This window comes from Emiliania huxleyi (genome assembly GCF_000372725.1).
Source record: "Emiliania huxleyi CCMP1516 chromosome Unknown EMIHUscaffold_1271, whole genome shotgun sequence".
Taxonomy (NCBI): domain Eukaryota; phylum Haptophyta; order Isochrysidales; family Noelaerhabdaceae; genus Emiliania; species Emiliania huxleyi.
In genome coordinates this window covers 6,716-9,103 of record NW_005201316.1, presented here as the reverse complement: position 1 = coordinate 9,103, position 2,388 = coordinate 6,716, and the positions used below count along the sequence as shown (strand labels likewise).

At 62.9% G+C, this 2,388-nt stretch overlaps 1 protein-coding gene across 1 annotated transcript; it reads left to right on the top strand.

The window, feature by feature from the left end:
• The first annotated feature begins 1,303 nt into the window (after positions 1-1,303).
• Positions 1,304-2,152, top strand: EMIHUDRAFT_373193 (Petidyl-prolyl cis-trans isomerase putatuive cyclophilin involved in protein folding and posttranslational modification). The gene has a single exon (XM_005789484.1). It carries the CDS (start codon positions 1,383-1,385, stop codon positions 2,103-2,105), a length of 723 nt encoding a protein of 240 aa, XP_005789541.1. The 5' UTR covers positions 1,304-1,382; the 3' UTR covers positions 2,106-2,152.
• Positions 2,153-2,388: the final 236 nt, after the last annotated feature.

Here is a 2,388-nt window from a genome sequence, read left to right as displayed (position 1 = left end):
GCGCGCCCCTCTGGCGTGTAGTCGCTCACGTCGGCATACCATTCCATGAACACATGACGCATGCGGCCAACGAGCGGCGTCAGGCGGCGCAGACGTTGCCACGCCAGGCGTGAGGGCATCGACGCCCTCAGCGAAGCGATCAGCTCCGATTTTCTAGGCATCGTCTCCCCGCGTTCCATGGCGGCTCCTGAGCAGTGGTCCTGATAATGGTGCTCTTCATTCAATTCCTCAGCGGCAGCCAGCAGCAAAGTACTAGGCCGCGCTGCAGCCGCCAGCAGCACGCTGACCAGTTGCCAGTCTCCGTAGACGGCCTGCCTCAGAGCGCATACTCGCATCGTCATGTGAGCCAAGTGAATCACGACGTTTGGGTCCGCCCCGGCGTCGAGTATCGCCTGCACGCAGGCGCGGTGCTGGAACTCGCCACTCGCTCGATCAAAGATAGCGGTGTGAGCGCGCTCAGCAGCGCTGCCTTCGACTGCAAGGTAAAGTGGATTCTCCCTCGCCGTGGTCGAGTTCAGCAGTGCAGCGGGTGGCGGCGGATCAAGCAGGTCGCGCACCTGCTCCAGGTGGCCCCGCCAAGCTTGAGTGCACAAAGCCTGGAACCTAGCGTCCATGGACAGATGATAGGCTAGGACGATGACAGGTCGGACACGAATCGGACCGACTCGACTCGTCTCCTTCGTTCGGCTCACTCATCAAGCATGCTGTGAACAGTGGGTCCGGGGTTGTGTTTTTGTGTTTGTAGGTGTATTCTTGGCAAACAAGACACAGAGCTCATCACACAGAATCACAGCGGGAGGAAAGCGGCGAGTCGCAATTCCTGGGGTCCTTGTGGCGGGCCACCCTGTCCAGAGGCGGAGGTGCCTTTCTGGGATCTTTCGATCGAGTCCTATCTATGCGTCCTCGGCCACGCGCTCTCCTTTCGTGGCTGATAAGCATTCGCAGACCAGGCGATGGAGATGGCGGGGAGCACGGATGTGACTGCTCACCAAGGCCGAGGACTGGTAGCACGACTCGCACCGACCCTTCACGAACCGAAAGGCCGTGCCCGGCGTGCAAGGGGCAGGGTAATCCGGCACGTGTTGGGCGCCCCATTCCGTTTAGGGCTAGGTCGGCTCAGGGCCCCGTCCACCTCCCTCCCACTTGGCGCGTGATGATAATTGTGTGAACAGTGGCGCACCTCTCCGGCTCCTCACCGCGGTGCCGGCGCCCGGAGACTATTCACACATTGCTCGATGGCATTTTTTGCTTCGCTGCGTGAGCTCCGCATAGTCACTAGGTGGGTAGGTGGGGCGTTTTGGCGCGACTCAGCAGACCCCCTATCTGGGTACCTGGTAGGAGCCGGAACCCTGCGACGAAGGACTGGGTGGTGGATTAGTGGTATGGCTGTGCTTCTCTGCACACGCGCCAGCGCCGTGCTGCTGCTCGGGTGGCCGGTGCGCGCAGCACCAGTTGCCGACGAGGAGCTGACGGCTGCACAGTGGCTGCGCGAGCAGCAGATGCGTGGCCTACAGGGGCTGCGGGCCGAGCAGCAGGGTGCGATGCTGAGCGACCTCTCGATGCTGCAGGGCGCGCCGTCAGACGCGGCGCCGTTGGCGACGCAGCGTGCCTATCTGGACATGGCCATCGGCGGAGCGCCCGCTGGGCGGCTCGTCTTCGACCTCTTTGGGGACGTCGCGCCTCGCACAGTTCGAAACTTCGCCTCTCTGGTTCAGGGCGAGCCGGCGGCCGATGGCGGGAAGCGTTCGCTGCGCGGCTCCAGGCTGCACCGCATCATCGGCAGCTTCATGGCGCAGGGAGGGGATTACGATGGGCGCGGCGGCGACAGCTTGTGGGGAGGGACGTTTGCAGACGAGTCGTTTGCGCTCAAGCACAGCGCGGCGGGCACGCTGTCGATGGCTAATTATGGCAAGGACACGAACAAGGCGCAATTTTTCGTCACATTCAAGGCGACACCGCACCTGGATGGCAAGCACGTCGTGTTTGGCCGGCTGCAGTCGGGGTTCGAGGCGCTCAAAAAGGTGGAGGCGGTCGGCTCGCGCTCGGGCAAGCCGACGGCAGACGTCGTGATCCAGGACTGCGGGATTTTGCCACCACCCGACTGACCCAGGGTGTTACTCTCCAGTGATGTATGAATGTATTATTATAACTAAAACTTTCGTGCGCGTGTCCGTGTGGCTGCACTGGCTGTGCCGTGGCGAGCGCGAGCATAGCGGGTCAGCAAGCCCTAAAACGGCGGGAGGGGTAGGGCTAAATCGATAGAGCTAGAGGGCTCAACCACCCCTCCACCCCTCCACCCTCCACCCCTCCACCCTCCCGGAGCGAGAGGGGTCCGTCCTCGAGCCCTCCCACTTCCACCCCTCCGACCGGAGGGCTCGCCAGCCCACA